The 21,620-nt window shown below is 41.5% G+C and overlaps 1 protein-coding gene across 1 annotated transcript; it reads right to left on the bottom strand.

Annotated features, from left to right (window-relative positions):
* Window positions 1-129: 129 nt before the first annotated feature.
* Window positions 130-21,208, bottom strand: galns (galactosamine (N-acetyl)-6-sulfatase). Its single transcript, XM_030724381.1, is given in 15 exon segments — window positions 130-542; window positions 1,680-1,797; window positions 5,801-5,922; window positions 9,318-9,420; window positions 9,859-10,001; window positions 13,757-13,860; window positions 13,977-14,116; window positions 14,224-14,351; window positions 15,281-15,347; window positions 16,085-16,228; window positions 16,652-16,701; window positions 16,703-16,755; window positions 19,992-20,066; window positions 20,656-20,779; window positions 21,064-21,208. Coding segments are annotated over 15 exon segments (1,566 nt in total). The 5' UTR covers window positions 21,172-21,208; the 3' UTR covers window positions 130-455.
* Window positions 21,209-21,620: the final 412 nt, after the last annotated feature.

A 21,620-nucleotide genomic window follows, 5' to 3' on the forward strand; every position in this document is an offset into this window, starting at 1 on the left:
GCGGTGTGCATTCACATAAATGCCAGGACACAAGGCCTCCCAGTAGAATTATGCACTTGCATTGCAAATGTTTACCTTGGATTCCTGCATCTGAGCAGCATTTAATAATGGCTTCACTCAATACAGTTCCCAAATCAGTCTTTTTAATTTTTTTTAAAACCAATGAACCACCCATAAAATCTGTCTTTTTTTCAATTCCATAACAAGTTGAACTTGAAGTGACTCATTAAAACACACAGATGTACAGTAGAAATAACTTGCCTTATAAAAGTAATCACAGTTTACAAACATATTTCCCTGGTTTGGTCGAATCTGCTTTTCTTTAAGACTGTACAAAAACACAAAGTCTTGAAAAATATATCCCTTTAAATACTGAGGTCGTGCATTATTCTATGGCATGGCACATCTTCATGTTTTACTTCCTCATCTTGGTGTCTAGTGCAGTACTTTTGATCTCAGTGTGGCCAGTTGCACTTCCAGGGTTCAGACGTGGGTGGTTTCAGACACTTTCCCAACTTCTCGCAGCCAGCGGGGGCCCAGTTCTACGAAACAGAGGGGTCCTCACATAAGTACAACAAAATGAAGGTATCAGATATATGAGTGATTTACATCAGGGTGTATTGCTGATTTGTAAAGTTTTAACTGATGTTCACTCAGCTGAAAACAGCAGATGAGATTTATGACCTGCCCTTTGGCTATTAGGGGGCCACAGTTTCCTGTCATGTGCTCTTTAGATCATTTACACGTGGTTCCTATTAAGAGTTGTTTCCTTTGTCTGGTGTTAAACTGTGAATACATATTATTCCATCAAGTATAAGATTTCTCATCAAAAACAGGCTTAATTTGCTGGAAAAGTAATTATTTTTTCAATAAAAAACATGCATAAGATATATTTTTCAAATACTGAAGTGGCATCATAAAACATTAAAGCTTTATGCTTTCATGTTTCAAAGGTTTGTATCACATTTATTCATAAATTCATAAAATTACCAGTTCAGTGGTCATATCACTTACTATGTTGTGCACTGCGCTTGTTCCCAGCAATGTTTTGCAATAAACCTTATATGTTTTTAACCACATGATAGAATAAATAAATAGAGAGGAATGAAAAGGCACAAGAACGAGGAGTCTTTTAAGCATTTAAAAAATATAACAGTCACTTCTGTTAAGACAGCAACAGGACGTGTAGATGGCTCGACATGACACAGGCATTGAGCCACAGCACAGTGTGCTTATTTTAATGGCCACCAGGGGGCAGTGCCACGCCACAAATAAACACAGCAGTGTTGTTCAGCTTTGGGTGCTTGGGAGACAAAGCCACGGCTGCTTTTAAATAATTTCTTTACAATAACACTGAAAGAAAAAGGTCCAGACTGAAGGTGAGGACTCCATTAAATCGGATACACATCGTGGAGCAAGTTAGCACACAAATAAGAAAATAAAAGCTACAGTAAATTTGCTTAAGAGCAAGGTCAGAAGCCCTCTCTATTTTAGCCCCTATATTCAGAGACTTTCACCAAATTTTAGCCCTTGAAGAGTTTATCATTGTCCCTTACATATTAATTTATGTGACGTATACAGGTGAAAAGTGCAGCTGATCCAATAGTTGGTTTTATAGCATCATGACTGACCTTAATCGTGACACTGAAATATATATTTAGTTATATTATGTGTCTCACCATCACTGCCATGTCACACATGTTGAGCTGGGGCATGCCAGGCACCAGAGTCTCTTTATGCTCCTTCACAACTGCAGAGATCCTGCTCAGGGCATCCTGGTATTCCTTAGTGAGAACACTGCCAACACAACAGACACCACACACAGTCAATCGGGTATCATCTGCTGAGCACTTTCGAGTAAATGACAAATATTTTAGTCAATAAAAACTCCAAAACTCCAAACATCGTTCATGTACACTGATGCACGACAGAGAAATGTGATAAATACTAACACGTGAGAAGATTTTGAACTTGAAATGATTGATTATCAAAACAACTGCACAATATATTTGACTAATCAATTACATGATCTAGAAATCTCCTTATTTTCAGCAAAATGTTGCAAAAAAAAAAAAACAGAATTTAAAATATTTACTATGTTTTACAACAGTGATGTGAACAGTTAATCCTGACTGGATCCAGTTGTCATAAACATGCACTCCAACACTTACAGCTCTGGACGTATATTACTACGTATGGGAAAATCAAGGCTGTTTTTTGTTCGCCTTACTTATAATTTAACAGCCTAACAAATACATGCAGTAGAGATCACCCATATTGTTGCCTTTCTGTCCACGTATCTAGTGACAAAACATGACTGTGGCCCACGAGCGTTACTCATTATATGAGTGTGGGGACGAGCTGCAGCTTTCAAAAACAAAAACAAAAACCTAAACACATAAACAAACACAGGCATGTCCACTCTTTCACCCTTTGGGAAGGCACGCTCAGCAGAGTGAACCATGTAACCCCCATCACATCCCCTGTCTCTCAATTACTGTTGTTGGACACCAGTGAGCCCGAGCACCTCTGTGCATTATTATATTCAGAGTGTAAAACACAGGGGCCCTGAAGGCTTTCAAAGGAACGCTGCTCTCAATAGGACCTGTAGGGTTAATGGGCTCTGTGTGTGCCTGTGTGTGTGTTGGGGGAGTGGGCGTCTGGTGGCGTGACACAGGGATAGACAAATATCAGCAGTGCAATTACACCCCTGATACACTCGCAGGCAGCACCTGTGCCAGCCTTCCATCCTCCCTCCACTGCAAATGCAATGCTCTGATTGGCCCCTGGGGAACATGTGCATGTGTGTGAGGTGAAGTGTCAATTAGAGTAATAACCCCAGGCCCTGTCCAGCTCACACCTACCCTCCCTCTTAGATCTCCCACAGGGCAGAAAGGCTTCCTCCATCAGCCAGCACCTGCTCCTTTCCTTGATACTCACTCTTTACTTCCTCCTGCAATTACTTGACTGGTAGTGCTCACTGCAATTAGTCTCTCTCCTCGTGCGCCGCATTTGTCATAAGCGAGCTATCTGTGCATTGTGTGACCCCAACTGATAGGGAAAAACCAGATTACTCTGCTGTGTTAAACATCCGACATTCAGATTAAATTGCTTCAGCTATCTGAAATCGCAAATTCTGCTTTTGCTCGATCTCGATCAGCAAGAGGGATATTTCATTCCCCTCCTATCTGTGCCCGCTCCTGATTGTTGCGATTCATTTTGCGATAAGTGATGAAGCAGCTTAATAGAAGTAAATGTAAGGGAGATTTATCAGGCTGCTGTAAGTATTCAATTTCTCTGTACGAGCGTGCAAGCAAAGCACAGCATACGAGAAAGTTGCATGAGACGCAAAGTTTGCCATTGTTTTGTCTATGCACTAAAAATCTTACAGTGCAGAACCTCTAAATCAAAAACTAATAATATCATTTGTTTATACCCCCCTCTACAAACAAATAATGAAAAGCCCACAGTCAGCACAGCTCATTATCATGATTATAACCCTTAGCTTACTAGTGTAGAGGCAAAATCTGGAATAATAAGCAGGCTGTATGCAAATGGAGTCTTTTGATTTATAATGTATGGCACCCAAGGGGGATGGGGGCATAGCTCAGGTGTGTCACCGCTCTGATTACTGATTCATAACACTATTGCTGGAACACATACACACAAACAACCACACAGTAGCAGAAGGTGGGGGAATTGAGGAGACAATCAAATACATCTGTCCTGCCTAACCCTCCCCTCCACCATCTTCTCCACCCCGGTGGAAATTGAGCACTTCAGTGAGGGACTATTGATTGGGGACACGAGAGCATGGTGGCAGGCAGCAGATGAGGCCAGACTGAGCAAGGCTGCCTGCAGTGTTAGGGCTGGGGCTTACACCACGGACGACCCGGGGCCTCTGGGGAGAAAAAGCTGATGTAGGTGGTGAGGAAGTAGGATGTGTTAATCTCGGGGCATTAGGTCACAGAGATGAAGGGTAACGCGGGAGGCAGAAAGAGGCTTTGTAAGTCCAGTGTAGCTAAACGTCATTGAGTTAGACTGATGCAAACCTGGTTGGGTCTGTGTTTCATCCTGAACAGAAGGACCACCAACACAGACCCTGTCATCCAGTCTAGGTCCACATTCATTTACAATGGCAGCAAGGCTTCTTTTTTTTTTGCTCTCACAAAACAAAAGGGAAACAACTAGAAGCTAAAAAACAAAAACAAAAAGAAAAGAAAAGAAAGAAAATCATTAAAAAAAAATCTTCCCAAACTGCATAATGGTTTTATTCTAAAACACAGTTTTCTTGTAACTGTGCAGGAACGGGGACTGTGTACATGTGTGTGCTCTTTGCTACATCACAGTCTGCGACAGTAGTGAAGGTATGTGCTCAGACAGGCCCTACATCATCTTAAGTGGCTCTTTAGGTGCTGACAGAGATTAATGATGACCAAGCAGCCAGTCCAGCTGGGGGACCTGAGAGCACACGGACAAAACACATACATACACATTTGTGTACACACACACACACACACACACACACACACACACACGCACACACGCACACACGCACACACGCACACGTGTTTAACTGGGATGGAGGAGCACAGTCCCAGTGGATGCAGAGGGACAGCAGCTGAGTGGCGACAAGTGAGATGAGATGCATAGCAGTAGGTGGAGGAGAGAAGGTGCAACAAGGGAAAACAAGTTTGGAGAAGAAGGGGAATTTATAGTGAAGATTAAACCGGGTCGAAGAAGAACAGTGGAGAGGTCATGCAGCTTGGTGTTAGGGGGAGGTGACCTTGGAGACAAACTCACTGACCATCTCTGCAGAAGTAAAAAAATAAAAATAAATGGGCAGTTTTGGTTTGTGTGTATGTGTGTGTGTGTGTGTGTACATCTAGCACTCAGCACAACACATGGCTGCATATTGATTATTTTTTTGTCTTTTTTTTTTTTTTTTTAATTCTCTGAGTGAATAGCAAGGCTAAAAGGTGGGCAAACAAAAAACAGCATTAATGTTTTATCATCCAATCTCGCTCCAGAACAGAGAGGAGCGCAAGCAGGAAACAAATGAGGAGATGAGGCTGGAGCAAAATATGAGCGGCAGAGCTGAAGAAGGCAGAAAGGAAAGGTCAGTCTCAGAGGCTTTATGACAGGAAGAGCCACAGAAGATTTCCCTCATGGAAGCATTTTGAGATTATCTTAATGTGCTGGTCACTGTGTCATTTTTTTTTTCTTACTTGTTCACATTTGAACGTCTGCACTGTCACAGCACAGTAAAAGACAGCGCTCATCTATCTTTGCACCCTTATTTAGTAATAGTTCAAGCTTGGCTGTTTGCATCCTCGACCATCACGATCCTCTCAGTGATTCTTAACTCTCCTTGGAGCGGAGGCAGATTCACACAAAACACATTAAACAGAACTAGCTCTCAATTTAGACCTGAACAATTTATCTTGCAATTTTAACCCGCAGCGATGTACCAAAGGGTTGAGGGCCCGATAGTGATCTTTAAGGAGCTGTTTGCAATCACAAAGAGAAGGGTGTAATCAGGCGTGCTCTGGCTGAGTGGATCAATCCGCCTTTTTTTTTTTTTTTTCATGCCACTAAATCTTCATTGATCTTGCAGCACATTCAATACCACAGGCAAACAACCTTCTTATTCTCATCCCCGCTTTCTTCCTTTTTTCCAGCATTGTCCTGGCTGATTCTCCTCTTCTCCATACCTCACCCGTCTTCCTCTCTTCTGCCCCTCTCTGTCCATTTCTTGGACATCGCCTGTAAGCAAATTTGAACTTGTCAGGGAACTGACCTGAGTGGGAACTTTTCTCCAGGATCCCGCCCCAGGTGGAAAATGATTGGCTGGAGTGTGTGCTCCTTCTGAGTGTGAGTAGTCACATTTGGCACCTCTTGACCTGGACAGAAGTTTATACCCTGTAAAACATATGATGCAGGTTATTAAGCACACTGACTGATGGGGGACTTCATCCTGGTCTTTGCTACAGGTAAAGCATTTCGCGAAGAATTGATTCAATGTGTTTTGAAATGAACATTTCAAACAAGAGGAACCCTTGAGATCAGAGAGGCATTGTTTTTTTCTTCTGTCCACATTTCGTCCACAGTTTACATGCCTGCTGAAGCATCAATTCATAAAAGCACAAATCGATCCTCAGCCAGAAATCCATGGCAGCTGCAGGACCACTGCCCCCCCACGCTTATGCCGGTAGACAACGAATCTGTGACACGCAATAGCAGAACTACCCAGGTTTGTCAGCTTTTCTGAACAGAAAATTAAACACAATATTTGAGGTCAGTGCGGCAAGTAAGGAAGAAAAATAATATTTGCTTTTGGTCATATTGCACCACATAAATGACACTTAAGACATAATGAAAATAAGGATCTCAGTAATGTAATTACTCTTACTCTTCAAGTTTGATGGTTAAAGATGCCTCAGCTGGATTTTTTTTGTGTGTGCCTCATCATGTACAATTTTAAAAAACTGCACTAAGCACTGCAGAAGAGATGAGAGTGTTTAGGTTTCGGCTTCTAGCCACCTGCTACCCAGAACTGAATGCTTAATCCCACTGTAGTATGGTTTATATGCATATTGTCTTCCAATCTGCTGTGTTATGCGTGCTCCTGTTGGTACGCCATGAAGGCTTTCTTGCAAAACAGAGGACTTTTGCTGCCTCCTCTTCATCTCTCCACGCCTTCGCTCCTGCTCCCTGACTCCATTTCTCAGGAGCCTGGCAGCCTGATTGAGTCACACTCACTCCTCCAACCCCCCCCCCCCCCGGAGAGCTGCCTCCTCCTTTAATACACACATAAGCGCACGCGCACACAAAACAAATACACACTTTTTTTTGATGAGCACAACTAATATTGAAAAAGCATTCATCTGTAAGGCACTGTTGCTGCCCCCCTCTGAGATCGCTCAACGGAGCACCTCAAAATACATATAGAAGAAAGAGAAAGAGAGAGTGAAGATAGATACCCCCCACCCTGCAGAGCTTCCACTGATCCAGACTTGTCCTGCCTTTTAAAGTCAACCGCTTAGAAATGTAGAAAAGGAAACGGGGGGGGGGGGGGGGGGGGGGGGTGGGGGGGGAATTCGTCATCCCAGAGGAGCAGCAAGGCCTGCTGTGTGTGTGTGTGTGTGTATCTCTCTGACTTTTTCTCTTGTAGCCAAGATATTACAGCAAGAACTCCATATCGCACATGACATTAACGTTATGGATACAGCAAGGCTGCTTTCAAACTGGAGCAGAGTCATCCTTATTACAAGATAAAGTGCAGGAGCATCCAGGGGTGGGAGCAAGGATTTTGGAAAGGCAATATTTGTTGGGGATGGGGAACAAATGTATAATTTGACTGGATCACTTTATGTAGACTGGGGCTGAATTTTTGAAGCAATGTTTAAAAATGTTCTGTTTCACATTGGATATTTGACTAATATTAACAGCGTGGCCATTGCAGCTGGTGATACCAAATGACCAAACTTATAGAGTTTATAAATTTGCTCCATCTTAATAGCAGCAGGAGGGTGTAAAGTGGATGTGACAGGTTCACTGTATACTGAAGAGTATTACAGAATCCTCTGGCTTTGAACATTGTTGGAAATATTTGGACATCAGCAACATGTGTGTTTTCATTCTTCCATTTATGAATACCTACTTTTACTAATAACTTTTCTATAAATGTTGAATACTCCATAAAAGCTAACTGGTCCAAAAGGACCTAAAATGTACTAATGTGTTAATGTCATACATTCCTATCTAATTCAAGTCTAGACTACACCAGCTACGGCACAGTCTAATTCTTGTCAATTTCTTCATTGGAACTGATGCCAAGCAAGACGCATCACAGTACGAGTGTCTTCAAAACAAGTTCCTTTTTCAGCTTTCATTCATCGCCGTACGAAGTATTCAACGAGGTTAAAATGATACAGTGGAGACGCAGTCACAACAAACTATGTTTCACAATATTAACATCAATACGCTGCCTCAAAAGAGTTTGATGAGAAGCATTTAAGCCTGTGAAATTTCTCATTTTCCTCATGGCTGAGCTGTTTGGACTCAGCCAGGACAGAGCAACACGTCGCCCAGCTATTAACCTGTAATTTCATTCTTTAAAGAAGAACATCTTCCCTTGTTTATTTTTCAGCAAAGTGCAACAACAACAAAAAAAGCCTAATTGTTCTGCAGCGCATTACCAAAGCTGAGGAGAAAGCAGGAATACCTAAGTTGCATTTCAGTAAAGAGTGGATGCCATTGTGTATTACTATCATGAGACGGTTTAATCTTTAATCTATACATTGGTTTTAGGGTCAGCATGATATTAGTAGGAATGATCAATTATCAGTGTATTTCAAAGAAAGCAAAATATTAATTTTAAAGCAGATTTATGAAAAGGAAATGTGGGCTACACAAGAAGAAACAAATTTAGTATCCAACCATAATGACACAAGGCACGTCAGGGATTTAAGTTTGTCTTGTAGGAACTCAACAGTCGCTCAGTAAAGTACGCACGGCACACACATCTGTACGGAGAAGCAAACATGTATGTGCATGTTTTGTTCATCCTTTTTTTTCTCTCTCCCATGTACACGCACGCACGCACACACACACACACACACACACACACACACACACACACACACACACACACACACACACACACACACACACACACACACACACCAATCGATAGGCAACTCACAGGCAATCAGACGCCATTATTTGTGAAGTTCCACTTCAGTTCACATGGGTTGATAAAGGAGGCTACTATTGATTCAGTGGCCCTGAAGGAGAGAGCAATTTAAGCAACCGATGGGGCATAAAACAAACTGGATCACAGGAAAGGCATAGCCATGGAGGGAGGACAGGAGGACATGTTTTTATAGATGGGCTAGAGCAAGTGAGGAAAAACACAGAATATTTCTGCATCTCAGTTGCCAGATTTCACATTTCTGTTGATATTTTTTAATCCGCACTGAGTTGATGTAATTACGCCTGAACGCTATGATGCCAAGAGAACAAGCAGGTAATGACGATATGTAAATGGAGGGGGGGGATATTTCCACTGGAGTTTGAACAAACAAGTCATCTGGTTGATGAATGATGTACATTCGCTTATGTGGGGGCTCTTCATTAATATTCATTACACTGATGTACACAGCAGTCAACTGATGAGCCACTCTCGAGATAACACCAGCAACAGCCAAAGTGTTTGTGTGTTTGAGTGCGATTAGGAGAGACAAAGGAGGAGGACGTAGCAGTGCAAATCAAGAACTAAGGAACAGAGTTGAATTGTTCAAAGGGAATCTTACCTTTTTAAGCTCCGCCCACGAGTTGCTCCAGGTCCAGTAGTGTGCCTTGTATTGTCCGAGCCTCACAGCCATCAGTTCATTCCCACGGTAATAAAATATCGGCCTGATGATGGTGAGAAGAGGCAGAAATAATGCTCAGATTTGCTTCAACCTGCATATATTTACATCAGATTGCCTTGGCGTGCTTACATTTAATGTCCACTCTGACTGATTACTACGCATTCCTGCATTTTTTTTTTTTCACACTTCAGAAAATAAACATGAGCTCTCAAAATCCCTCACAGTGTTGTGAATGTCAGTAAATGGTCAAAATTAAGAATCCGACACATGAAAATGACCCAGTAATGGCACAAAAGGGAAAAGTTATGGGATCACCACAATTTCAAAGAAAAAAAATCTCTGTACAATATTTCGTTGTGATCTGTTTGTTAATTCAAATATTTAATCAGCCAATCACATGGCACATGGAGATCTCAGTCCAATAGAGCACCTTTGGCCTCAAAGGCCACAAATGTATAGCAAACTGGGTGAGTGTGCTCACCTGTTTTTGAGTGTGTGGGGGCGGTTGAACAAAACTGGTGTTAAGTCCAGTCCATCTAGAGTACGGTCATCAGGAGGGCTGATGCCTGCCAGAACCAGACTGGTGGTGAATAGGTCCATGACATTGGCCAGCTGGAAAGTCACCTGTATAAGGGGGAAGAGAATAAACAGGTCTCGTAAAATAAGATATTTCACATTCATCCTGTCAGTCTGAATTCACAGAAAAGCATGTTTGTGCATGGACCATACACACAGACATGCACACACTGCTAGATCTATGTGTTTTATGATCTAATGTTTGTATCTTCCACAGGTTCTGAAATTTACCACTTGATGACTGAACTCCTTGAAATCAAGAATGAGTGCCAACAATGCACAGTCATGATAACCATTCCCTCCATGTGTGGTTGTGTGTACACATGCAGAAAAAGATGCATTTCTACAGTCGCCTCTCTAATCTCTGCATGCAGGTTTATTATTAAAACTCCAAAATGCCTCTCTTTCTAAATGAGTTTTGGGAGGGGAAAAAGGAGGAGCAAAAAAAAAAAAGAGGAGAGGAGAGGAGAGGAGAGGAGAGGAGAGGAGAGGAGAGGAGAGGAGAGGAGAGGAGAGGAGAGGAGAGGAGAGGAGAGGAGAGGAGAGGAGAGGACAAGACATGGGCGAGAAGGTGGCTGAAGCTGAAGCAAGCTGGTGTTTTATCTCATTCTCCCAGTCCCAGTGAAAAGCTTTATTTTATTTATAAACTTTGAACTATTTTCAGATAAAATGCCATTTTTTCGCTGTCATCCTTGATCTTCCGTTCCATTCTCTCCTGAGCGAGCCTTAGAGGGAGACGGCACGCTCACAATCAGATAGCGCTATCAGGCCTCTGCAGCTGCACCGCCATGTGCCGCTGTGCTCCTATCGGCAGCCAGCACACATACAGGCGTACACACAAGCTCCTAAGCACTGAAATGAATTCCCCTTTTCTTCTGTATCCACAGAACTAGCCACAGAAAAGGTTCTGCAATGCACTCCATGATCTATCTGCACATCCAGACACCCTTTCTCTCTCACACACACACACACACAAACACTGAGAGATTTAGTCCTTTATTTCATTTTTCATTTTTTAAGTCCCCCTAACACAGACACACACAGACCATTAAAGAAGACAGGACAAAAGGACAAGAGGAGAAGCAGCATTGACATTTAGTTGGTAATAACTTGCATCTCCAAAAACCAAAAGTTTAAAACTCAGACTGCTCTGACAGAGGAATTTATCTCACGAATTGCCATCCTTTATTTCCTCCCTTTATTAGCTCTGCTCTCTTTTGCAGTCTATGCTGATTTTTTTTTTTTAAATCAGCCTTTGTTCTCTTCTCTTTTGTCCCCCTCTTCACTCCCTATTAATGTCACATTCTCTCTTTCTCTCATTTCTCTCTACATTGTAAGCAGTGATGTTGGTTATCGGAGGAGGCAGTGCTTCTATCCTCGTCTCTGCCACTCTGCCAGTGTGTCTGCAGCCTGATAACCCTCCAAAAGGGATTGTGATGCTCAACAATGTTGTGGCCCTGTCAGCCCACCCACCTCCCAATCTCTGTTCCTATAGCCACCGTGCAGCCACTCACCCGCCCTCAGGCACCGGGAGAGTGCTGAATCTGCATCTGCTTCAGAGCACCCGTGCTCCTTGATTCCAGAACATCTCTTTCTATCCTCCGGGGCACACAGTAAACTGACCAATCAAAGACAATCACCTGTATTCACACTCGGATCAATTAAATTGATTCATCACTCATATTCATCCACATATAGGCTTTATTTCTGTTAATAGACATGGAAATACCAAGCTAAAAAAAACAAAAAACAAAGCAGAAATGCCAAAACCTGCAGATCCTCTAGTGGCTAGTCCTTAAAGCGAGAAAATCCCTATGGACCACCACGTTAACATTTCTAACTTTAGAGCTAAATTAAATATGTGCACAAGCCGATACAAAAAAAAAAAAGTGTCAAGGTTGTTATAGCTAACTTGCCCAGTGGTGCCCACTTGTCATACCTGTACAGAGAATGAATTTTTCTTAACTCACCTATTTAACTTGTATTAAGGCCTCAAGTTATGCACTATCTACAGCCAACCAGGCTGCTATCTGTCTGCTGGGTTTAACCTCCACTAATTCAAGTCACTGAACCGGACCCCTTGACTGTGATTTTAGTGTTGATGCCTTCTGGAGCACTTTTAATGTGGTTATCTGAATTAAAATATGGGCTGCTGTGCAGGTAATTTTACTACAAGTCCTTCCAAGAAGCCTGGGCTCCACCGTTGGTGAATAAAATTCTGGTATTGTATGTTACTTATCAGTAATTAATGAGGCAGTACAGTCTAATATAATAAAATAGCCTTTCCATTTCCAATTCCACATTGCTCCCAAAACTTTTCCCCTGATCTTGACATTGTAGAGATACATCTGCGTTGAGTCAGTATAATAAACCCGATGAAATCCCATTTAACAAAGGCTTGCAAGCTCAGTAATTTGTCTCCAGCATTTTGTTCAGAGGTTTTACAGACTTTTCAAAGCATCAATCACCAGAGTTTTGAAAAGACCATAAAATAAAGAGAGGGGACAACCTTGTATCTGTTATCCTCCCTCCCTCCCAAATAACACAAAGTGATTAATCCAGAGCCACAGAGTACAGTAACTTCAACACAATAGCCTTGTCATCACATCCCTGGATAGTTGCACTGAGGGATCTACAGACTCCTTTTTACTCAAAGCCAAACTACAACTATACATATATATATATATATATATATATATATATATATATATATATATATATATATATATATATATATATATATATATATATATATATATATATAATGTTTGTGTGTGTGTATTCTGTACCCTTGCACATGCATACAGAATACACTGGTCAATTATAACATGGCACAGGTGCAGCAAAGCCTTGCAAACACTAAAACCATCCTGGCAGTGTGGCAGTGCTGCAATCTTTAGCACTCTTCCTCCTTTTCTCTTTTCTACACCAGCCACCTCTTTTACTTCTTCCTTGCTTCCTTCCCTCCAACCCGGCCCCCTCCACCCCTCCTGTTCCTTTATCCTGAGCGCCTGGCATATTCAGATACTGAAGTCCTCATTACGGCTCAATCCAACCTCAGCAAACACACAAACAGATTAGCCGCTTAAGACGCTCCCAATCCCCCTCTCCCTCGCTACTCTGCTGTGCTATCAGGCCAAAACACAACCCTGTGAGATGAGCCAGGGGCAAGGCTTACTGCAGACTGCAGCCTCCGCTTGCTCCTCCACAAAATCCCTCTGCGTCACAGCCCCGTGTCACAGCTGCCCCTAATACAATTAAAAGTCATTTGCAGAACGCACAGGCTTAGGGGATCACGGTGTGGGTGGGGGGTTAAATTGGGGAATGGGAGGGGAAAAAAAAGAAAAAGAAAGAGTTGGGGCATTAATTCCAACCAGAAATATTTTAGGGAACAGTAGAAAAAAGCTCCCACATGCTTTGTGGCCAAAATCACACAGTTTGGCTTTCTGGAGTTCAGCTCTGCTTGACAGAAGTTGGACATAGTCAAGATTAATTGGTGTCAGTGGATCAAATTGTGCATATGTAAATAGCTAAAAGACACATAAACAAAAAGCAATGATTGTTTGAAAGAGAGAAGAAGTTAAATAATTTTTCCTTTATGTATAACTTGCTACAGCTTTTCGGTTCCCAGTACAATCTGATAGGCAGAAAATCAGGGAGCAACAATGCAGAGAATAATAAACCTGCCGCTGGGTCCTTGGACTAAGATTAGACTGGTCTCTAGAGAACATGTGTTAGATTTATTCTTTTGCTTTTTTTGAGGCTTTATTTGGTAAAAGCTTTAATGACTGGGGTATTCTTACTGAGCCCTCTTTGATGTGTCCAGGCCACCAAGCAATGGCAGGTTCCCTCATTCCCCCCTCAAAGGTGGTCTCCTTCCCACAGAGAAAGGGCCCATTGCTGCCACCTGAGGAGTCAAAACCACAGAAATGCACGTATCAGCGTATCACATCACACACACGAGACAGAAAAGCGAGTCAGACTTTCACAAAAAAGCACTTAGTTTGTGAATTAATTGCCTACTTTCATTGGGGCCAGACATAAGAGCTGCTCCGTTGTCTGAGGTGAAGAAGACAAAGGTATTACTGTCGATACCCAGAATCCGCAGCGAGTTCAAGATCTGACCGATGCTGTAGTCCAGCTCCATGACTGCATCGCCATAACTACAGCACACAGGCAGATCACATCATTCACCTTGATACAATCATTTATAACCTTTTGCATAAGTTTGAATTTGCACCAGTAGAAGAGTGAGCAGGATAAACTGTACCGGCCTCGCTGGCTCTTCCCTAAGAAGCGTTTAGAGGCATAGACAGGGGAGTGAGTGGCATCGGGTGCCCAGTAGAGGAAGAAGGGCTGCTGAGCTTTAGTCTGACGAAATATGAAGTCAAGACCCTCCTGTAGAGTTGGGAGGTGGAAGAAAATGTCATTACACTATAAATACAAAAGCCAGAAGACTTTTTTCACAGTATTGCAGTTAAGGTGACAAATGGTCCTTCAATCAAGAAGAGATAATGAAGTTCAGTTTTTGTTTAAACTGTTTTAGAGAGATGTTGATTCAACTCATCATCCTTCTTAGGTATTGCTATACTGAGGAGTTTCCAACATTTTGTCTGGTCCGTTGATTTCAATAAAAGCAAACTAGATATTGCAGAACATCTCTCAGTACAATGCAACACTTTTAACAAGAACCTTATAGAGATATAAGGTGTCTATCCAATTTTTTAAAAATATTTTTTTAGTACAAAAACAGATAATCATTTTGCACACAGGCATTTTTTTTTTACAGGGTGTGTCTGTATGTCTGGTGTTAGCCAAACAAAATTGAACAGGTACAAAATCAAGTCTGATTTTTTGCTTCATGTTCACAAAAACTTTGCTACAGATTAAAGTCTTAGGACGTGCAAAAATTAGCTTTAAAGTGTGTCTCTGCATGCTGCTTTTGATCCCGTTCAGAGATCAATGCAAGACCTGACGTAACAGAGGTAATCAGTGCAAGTGTGCAAAAGAGTCAATAATCTACTTATGCTGGTGAAATCACTAATTATCAAAGGCCAAAATCAGGCTTTACCTGTATTCATTATTTATTATCAATTATGTGTCTTTTTAATGCTTTTTTGTTTAAGTGAGCCAAAGAAAATTCTGTATTATGGTGGGCATTAAAATTTTTGTCTATTCAGTTCATTCATCCATCCAGGCCACCGTCCTCCCAGCTGTCACAGTGCAAAAGGCGGGGTTCCACCCTGGACAGATTGCTAGTCTATCGCAGGGTACCTGATAGGAGTATGCCCCACTGAGATGGAGACAACAGGTGAGCCTTCACTTACCATCAAGTAGATTTGCGTGAGATTTGACTCTCCAGTCTTTCTGTCAATCTTAAACTCTTCATAGTATCTGAAAAAAAATTATGGACGGACACACTTCATTGACAGCACCTTCATCCATCCCATCCCAAGTCATTTCTTTTCTGTTTGTTCAACTACATATTAAAATGATTTACCAATAACCTGATTGTGTCATCAGGGCTTTCAGTCTGCCTCTAAACTGACTCAAACTATTGTAGACTGTGTGATTAGGACAACAGGAGTAAATTTCCCTTCTATTGAGAGTATTTGCAGGAAATTTTGGTGAAAGACATATTTGGGAAGTCTCAGCGAAGCTGAGCAGAGGGAACTGTTATGAGGTGCTGCTGAAGCGTGGCGCAGCGAACAGAGAAGCAGTGACAGGCATCTCTTTCTTACGCTTCACTTCCTCCAGGTGTCCTCGCACACAGCCAACGCAACCTGCCGTCTCTTGAGGGCGTGTGTGCGTCTCTGCGTATATGTGCCTATGTGTGTGTGTACTTCTGTCCAGGGCCCAGGTATGCGGTGCTGATTAAACCCACAGCTAAGCGAAAAACACGCCCGGCTGCCAGTTCCAATGACCCTGAATACACATATGGCTGTTTTGGGGAAAACAAATGGGCGGAAAATGGAATACACAAGCACAGCTGGTACAAAGAAGGAAGCGGGGGGGGTGGGGGGCAACACTCAACTCATCCTAAGGAGCAGACAGCCAAACTATTCCACTGAGTCATGGGGAAGGAGATTTGTATATAGATTTTCAGCCTTGCTGGATGTGTGTGAAATTACCTGCCAAGCATCTCAGAGTTGTTGTAGACAGGCATGTTGGGTCTGATGCTGTTGTTATAAGGGCCAAAGTGGCAGTTTGGTGAACCAAACCATTCATCAAAACCATTCTTTAGAGGAAGATACTGCGGTCTGTGGCCCAAATGCCTGTAGTGACAAATAAAGTGCACTCACTGTAAGATCTGTGTAACTGAACGATCAACCCATATATTTTTGTATGTTTACACTTAGACTCCGACTACAAATCATATATTCCTGTTGTGATACACACTTTTTTTTCGAAAGGCACAACACAGTTTTTTTGGGGCTGCTAATACTTTCAGTTCTTCACAACACAGTATGCAAATGCATGTGCAAACTGCAAAGGCTTAAAACATAAAATGAAACACGGCATTAGGATATTTTGTGTCACTGTACATCTGCTTTAATGACCAACAAAGCGTAATGGTGATATCAGGAAGACGTTGTCTTCATCCTAGCTGCACAGAAATGACATTTTGTTACAAGACGAGCTTCGATACTCCACCACTGATCACAGAGACTAAACCTGGAGAAAGATAAAGAGCTCACCACTTGCCAACTATTTTGCTGACATAGCCCTTTGTCTTCAGCATCTGGGGGTAACAAAATCTCATCCTTGGAAATACCTCCTACTATCTCCTGTGGTGTGTATGCTGCAAAAAAAAAAAAAAAGATAAAAATTTAAGGGACAATGAGAAATCAGCAAGAATTCATTTGCAATACTGGCATCTATTTTAGCTTCTTATGGTAGATTTTCATTTACTCAGCTCCCCCTTTTTTAATTTTCTACTTAAATAGGCTTCACTTTTAGTGTATTTTTTCTGCCCTTTTGAGCTATTTTGTTCTATGATATTGTATCTATTTTATTGAGCTACATTGTTTTTCATGTTTTGGCTGCAGTCATTTCCCAACTGGGGATGAATAATGCATTTCTTCTTCTTCATTTTTGCCTTCTTCTTCCTCTTATTATTATTATTATTACACTCTGACAGTGTATGCTGTTGAGGACTGTAGCTCAAGATAGGGTTGTTGTAGTGAACTTGGCGGGGTTTAACACCAAATAAGTTCAGTGCATTATTCAAGCTGCAGTGCTACAACAGTCAGCAACAGTGAAGAACAACATCATCTCTGCACAAGAGAAAGTGAAGTACAAGTGCTGCCTAACTGTAGAATCTATATTATATTATGGTATATTATGATAACCCCCCACCCACACACTTATTCTTATTTACACTTATACTGTAAATAAGACCCAAATGAATTAGAGAAAAAATTTAAACAACTTAAGCTTTTTTTTAAAATATCAGACCATAGACTGTATTTAAAAGATGGATACAGCCCTCATGACATCTTTGCATTTTTGGACTCCTGTTTTGAAGCCTGAAGTTGAGCATTTTGGCCACTGTGTCTGGCCATCTTTAAATAAATAAAGTGTGATGAGCATGGGGCGGCTCCAGCAGCACCGCAATCCAAAAGTGGCCAATGGCATGCCGCTTCTAGAGTTGCGGAATATGCCAATGCTGCAACTGCCAGCTATTCACTGAAAGTGGCCAATGTCGACGCTGAAACAGCCAGACCGTCTGTATGCCGCTTGGTAAAAGCAGCGAATGGTACGTCGCTCCCAGATTGCGCCATTTGCTGGTGCTGCACCAGCCAGCCGGTGCTTTACCCCGGTGCTCCAGAGTGATCTGCTGTTACTGCCAGACGGTAACCTAAGCCTAAGCCTGTGCACTTTTGGGGTCGGCCTCATTAGATGCAACCTCTCTGTTGACACTTTGCTTGTACAAGGTCATATGAGTTACATTCGTCTCATCCTTGAAAGAGAAGTTGCCAATGTTCAGAAGAATTTTCTCCAAGCATGACATCCCAGTATATTTCAAACCTAGTCACACTCTAAGGCAAAAACTGGTCCATCCCGAGGACAAAACCCCCAAACACAAGATAAGCAACGCAGTGTATGCTGTCCAGTGCAGTGAAGAGTGCTCAGACCTCTACATTGGAGAAACCAAACCGCCTCTTCACAAATGATTGGCACAAAATGCATAAGCCACTTCGACAGGACAAGACTCAGCTGTACATCTGCATCTAAGGGAGAAAGGGCACTTGTTCGAGGATGCCAATGTTCACATTTTGGACCAGGAAGAGAGATGGTTTGAAAGAGGAGTAAAAAAAGCCACCTATGCCCACTGTGAACAACCATCACTGAACAGAGGAGGTGGATTATGTCACCAACTTTCCCCGCTTACAATGCTGTCTCATTCACACCTTTGTTTAGGTGACCTCAATAGGTCACTTGATAGAATGGGGCGAAGTCCCTGATTGGTTTCACTCAAAACCACGGATTGTAATGACCCACGCCTCCTTTCACACCTTGGCGCATGTGATTATGCACATGAACAATAGTGGGTCACAACCACCTCCAGGGGACTGCGCCCACTGGGGTTTCAATACCTGGGTCTCACCACCTTTTGGTTTGAGAACTGAAGAAGCCTTTGGGATGAGAGGTGAAACGTCTTCAACAAACTTAAAGAAGTCCAGTTGCCCTTTTTCAAGCTACAGAGACTAATATGACCTGGATGACTGAGAAACTACACAGACATGAGTTATAGTCCTCCCATCCCAGGCCCGAATAATCACATGCAGATAAAGGGCTCAGGTATTCTTTAAACATTTCAACCACATTATTGGAAGACCACAATTGCACAATGTACAATGTACATTTGTAGACTAGGAATTACAGGACAACGTACATTTAAATTAATGGAGAGGGTGCACTTAGACACCTTCAGCAACCGAGCCTTTTATCGGTATTCAATTAATCAGCCCTGCAAGGTGTTTAGGCAAACGACATGAGCAAAGGCTAACCCAGCTATAAGCTACTGCATCAGTATGGATGCAGGCCTGAAGGTTCATGATCAGGCATTTCAAAAGCATGTCACCAAGCAGACAGGAGGAGTAGAGCAGTTTAATGTTTTGTATAATGCAAAGTTTTTGAATTACCTTATCAAAGGTAGAAATGAAAAGATATTGATTTTTAATAATATATTTATGGCATGATTGTTTTATGAAAATTGGGTCCCCACTGTCAAATAATTCAGTTTTATTTAGGCCAGGGATTCTCAAATCCAGGCCTCGAGGGCCAGTGTCCTGCAATTTTTAGATGTGTCTCTGCTTCAACACACCTGAGTCAAATATAGAAGTGATTAGCAGGACTCTGGAGAACTTGACTGCATACTGAAGAGGTAATTCAGCCACTTGATTCAGGTGTGTTGGATCAGGGACACATGTAAAACCTGCAGGACACCGGCCCTCGAGGCCTGGATTTGAGGATTTAGGCTATATACAGTCACTTCATGGTGCTAAAAAACACAAGTCCGTGGCAGTAATATAACTTTATTATTATTTATTAATTGACAAGCCTGTCATGTGGTTATTTGTGATGCTATGTATAAATTAAATAAGTCTTATCTGAGTACAAACATTCACAGTAATTACAGTTGTAAGCCACCAGCGACAGAGTTTTTTTGAGGTACTGGTGTATTGGCAGCATTGTGTAAGAGTGTGCATTCAGTGGTATATGGCATTTATGACTTGCTTAATCACATCAAGCTTGCTCTGTCATGCCCACTGTCACACAGTTGTAAGCACTTTAGACGTGCTGGCTTGCTGCTCTAAAGACGACAAAAAAAACATCTTGCTTGTATTATCAATTTATTTTTCTAAATTCAGAATTTAAGATTTTGAATAAAAGAAGAGGGGTAAATACTCTGACAACAGACACATTTTAATACTCTCATTTATTTTTCACGTGTTTCCAAACCTTTACATTACTAAAACTTAAAACACATACTATTATACACTGCTAAGGAACCCTGTATGGAGACATTACCGTTTCTGGCATGTGCGTTAGTGGTGTAGAAACCATTTCTGATGGGCAGCCTCCCAGTGAGAAGCGCAGCTCGAGCTGTGGAAAAAAAAGGCAATGTCATTAAGAAAGTTATGTATGCATTCTAGTTTACTGACGCACAAATAGAGTGAAATGTGTCCTGATTGCAATGACACACACACATTGACATTATAAATGGTCTAGTGTCCAGCCAGTATTTTGGTTAAACTCTTAAACAAATTCTGTAGCCATTAAAAAAAATGGTGTCTCTGGCATGTTGTGTACATCAGCTTCTTGAGAAATTGTTTTCTGCAACATCATCTTTCAATCAATATTAACCATGCTAACCATATTCAGCTCAATCATGTGGCCTAATGAGTGGTATAAAATTTTTGAAATTTTTGAAAGATTAAAATTAACAAATTGGTGATGTTGCAATGACTTCTGCCTTATTGTGAAATACTCTGTTTTGCACAATATCTTTAATACTTCATAATATTTTAGCAAATAAGTATTCTGTGATAAATTTATACTTTCAAACTGTAAATCAGCTGTTCTTTCAAAATTTTAAAAATGCACAATTGATCAAGTAGAGACAGAGATGAAAGCACCAATTAAAACTAAAACCCTTAGTTAAAGTTCAGTGTTGCATTTCCTGCTGACTCACAAGGGGAGCAGAGTGGGCTGCCGGTGTAGAAGTTTGGAAGAAGCATGCCTTCAGCTGCCATGGCATCCAAATTTGGGGTCTCTTTAGAGGGCTGGCCGAACACCCCCAAGTCCCCCCAGCCCATCTGAACAGCAGAGAGAAATTTATTACTCACTCCATACACATGCAGTCAAATTTAGATTACACTTAAGCCAGCTGTTTACAAGAAGCAAAGGCGAAGGAAAAGTTGCATTAATAACATCTGCAACCAGCACAGAAGGAGCACAAATAAAATATGAGATTTAAAAACAAATGCGCAGCTCAGCCTTTCGCTTTCAGCACTTGCTGCTTATAGCGCTGATGAGGTGGTGAAGTCAAACTGTAGGTAAACATACAAAACAAGAGAGACAGAAAGGGGAAAAAACTCACGTCATCCATGAGCATGATGATAATGTTTGGCGATGAAGTGTATGATATATTTTCTGTTAAGGAACGACATAGTGCTCCAAGGAAAGTTATTAGAGTTAGAGCACGCATCCTTCACACTCCTGTGCTGAAGTCATATGAGCGTTCAGCTTCGAGGAAGTGGTTTGTTTGCCTTCGTGCAAGTTTACAGCGCAGCATTTGCGCATACCGGAAAACGCAAACGTCTTAAGATCTTTACTAGAGTTGATTTACATTTCAATTAAATCACTGTAGCTTTGTTTATTTTAATTTTGTTCATATATGAATGCAGTAGCTTCATATAATATTATTAAATAAACAAAAATTTGCTCCTTGATGGGTGCTGCATTCAAGGACTGTCGATAAATGTGGTATTCTAGAGCTGAAATTTCAAAATAATCGGATAAATAAAACACGGATAATGTCGCAAAATAATACTTTGTTTATAAATTAAAATATTACGATCTAAACATTATATAACCAAAATTTAAACACATGGTATATAAATAATACATAAAAACAGGCATTCAAAAGGGGGGATC

Source organism: Archocentrus centrarchus, chromosome 3 (genome assembly GCF_007364275.1).
Source record: "Archocentrus centrarchus isolate MPI-CPG fArcCen1 chromosome 3, fArcCen1, whole genome shotgun sequence".
Taxonomy (NCBI): Eukaryota; Metazoa; Chordata; class Actinopteri; order Cichliformes; family Cichlidae; genus Archocentrus; species Archocentrus centrarchus.